The 1,593-nt window shown below is 64.1% G+C and overlaps 1 protein-coding gene across 1 annotated transcript in view; it reads left to right on the top strand.

Annotated features, from left to right (window-relative positions):
• LOC104168507 (KN motif and ankyrin repeat domain-containing protein 1-like) overlaps positions 1-1,467 on the top strand; it is a gene marked incomplete at both ends in the record, with an annotated part of 3,002 nt that extends 1,535 nt beyond the window's left edge. The window contains 5 exon segments of the mRNA XM_009709119.1: positions 83-302; positions 630-668; positions 671-762; positions 1,078-1,278; positions 1,369-1,467. Of these exon segments, the coding sequence (XP_009707421.1) occupies positions 83-302; positions 630-668; positions 671-762; positions 1,078-1,278; positions 1,369-1,467 (651 nt within the window).
• Between the last annotated feature and the right edge of the window lie 126 nt (positions 1,468-1,593).

Raw genomic sequence — 1,593 nt, 5'->3', positions numbered from 1 at the left:
GGGTGGGTGCAGGGTGGGCACCGGGGCTGGGGAAGCAGGGTGGGGCACAGCCCCCCAGCTCAGCCCCACTTGCCACCCACAGCTCAGCAGCAGCAGCCTGGTCCTGCAGGAGTGGTTCCGTCTGTCCAGCCAGAAATCATCTGTCCCTGACACGGTTGCCAACCACCTCCTGGCCTTTGCCGAGGTCTCACCGGCTCTCCTGGCCCATGTGGTGAACCTGGCAGACGGGAATGGCAACACAGCCCTGCACTACAGCGTCTCCCACTCCAACTTCCACATTGTGCGGCTACTGCTGGACACGGGTCAGTGCCCCCCACCCCCAGAAACGTCTCCCTGCCACCATCCCACTCTGTACCCCAGGGCACATCCTGGCCATGCCAGGCATGGGAGGAAGGAGCCGGCAGCAGAGGGGCAGGGAGAGCTGCCCTGGGCTGTGTCTGTGCACAGGTGGGGTGGGTTTGGGCAGCCACCCCAGCCCTTTGGGAGCCCAGATTTGATGTGGGGGAACACATCAGCAGGTTTGTGCCCTTGGGGCTGTGGGACTGCTCGCAGCACCCTGGGCAGGGTGGGAGCCAGGCAAGGGGCTCCTGCAGCACCCTGAGCCCCCCCAGCTCTGCCCATCCCCACAGGGGTCTGTAATGTGGACCACCAGAACAAAGCAGGCTACACAGGGCAGGGCTGGCAGCCGTCGAGCAGGAAGATGACATGAACGTGGTCCGGAGGCTCTTCAGCTTGGGCAATGTCAATGCCAAGGCCAGCCAGGTTAGTGTGGGCCGGGGGCCACCATGTCCTGACCCTCTCCCTCAACCCTCAAGCAGCTGCCAAGGCCACACTCAGCTCCTCCAAGGGCAGGAATGTGTCTCCAAAACCTGGAGAGGCCAGTATGTGGAGAGGGCATCACATTAGGAGCTCCTTCTGTGTGGTATCAGGTCACACCCACACCTAATCTCTAGTCAGGGAGGTGCTCAGAGACTGCGTGGGTAGCCGGGGAGAGCAGTGGTCCCTCCCTGAGGCACTGGGAAGAGCAGGTGGCACAGCCAGCGCAGGAGCAGCCTGGCAGCATCCCTTGCCTCGCAGGCTGGCCAGACGGCGCTGATGCTGGCCGTCAGCCACGGCCGGCAAGAGATGGTGGAAGCCCTGCTCGCCTGCGGAGCCGACGTGAACCTGCAGGACGAGGAGGGCTCGACCGCGCTGATGTGCGCCTGCGAGCACGGCCGCGTGGAGACAGTGAAGCTGCTACTGGCTCAGCCCACCTGCAACATCTCCATCGCGGACAGTGTAAGCCTCTGCCGCTGGGGCCTGGGCACGCTTACCCACTCTGTGTCCTGTCCCCAAACCTCTTTGGACGTGCTCTGCCTTCCTTTTTAGGATGGTAACAACGCCGTTGCCATTGCACTGGAGGCCGGCCACAGCAACATCGCCATGCTCCTCTATGCCCACCTCAATGGCACGAAGGCACAGATGTCCGTGAGTACCGCAGCACGCGCTGCCCCCACCCCCGCCCCCATCCTGTCCCACACAAGGGCCACGGAGGTGGCACTGTGCCAGTGGCTCAGCTGCACGGTGGGCAAGTGGCCCCGTGGGAGGGGGACA

The sequence above is a fragment of the Cariama cristata genome, unplaced genomic scaffold (genome assembly GCF_000690535.1).
Source record: "Cariama cristata isolate BGI_N322 unplaced genomic scaffold, ASM69053v1 scaffold28551, whole genome shotgun sequence".
In the NCBI taxonomy this organism is placed as follows: Eukaryota; Metazoa; Chordata; class Aves; order Cariamiformes; family Cariamidae; genus Cariama; species Cariama cristata.
The sequence above is the reverse complement of the archived record's forward strand: the minus strand, read 5'-3'. Positions and strand labels throughout refer to the sequence as shown.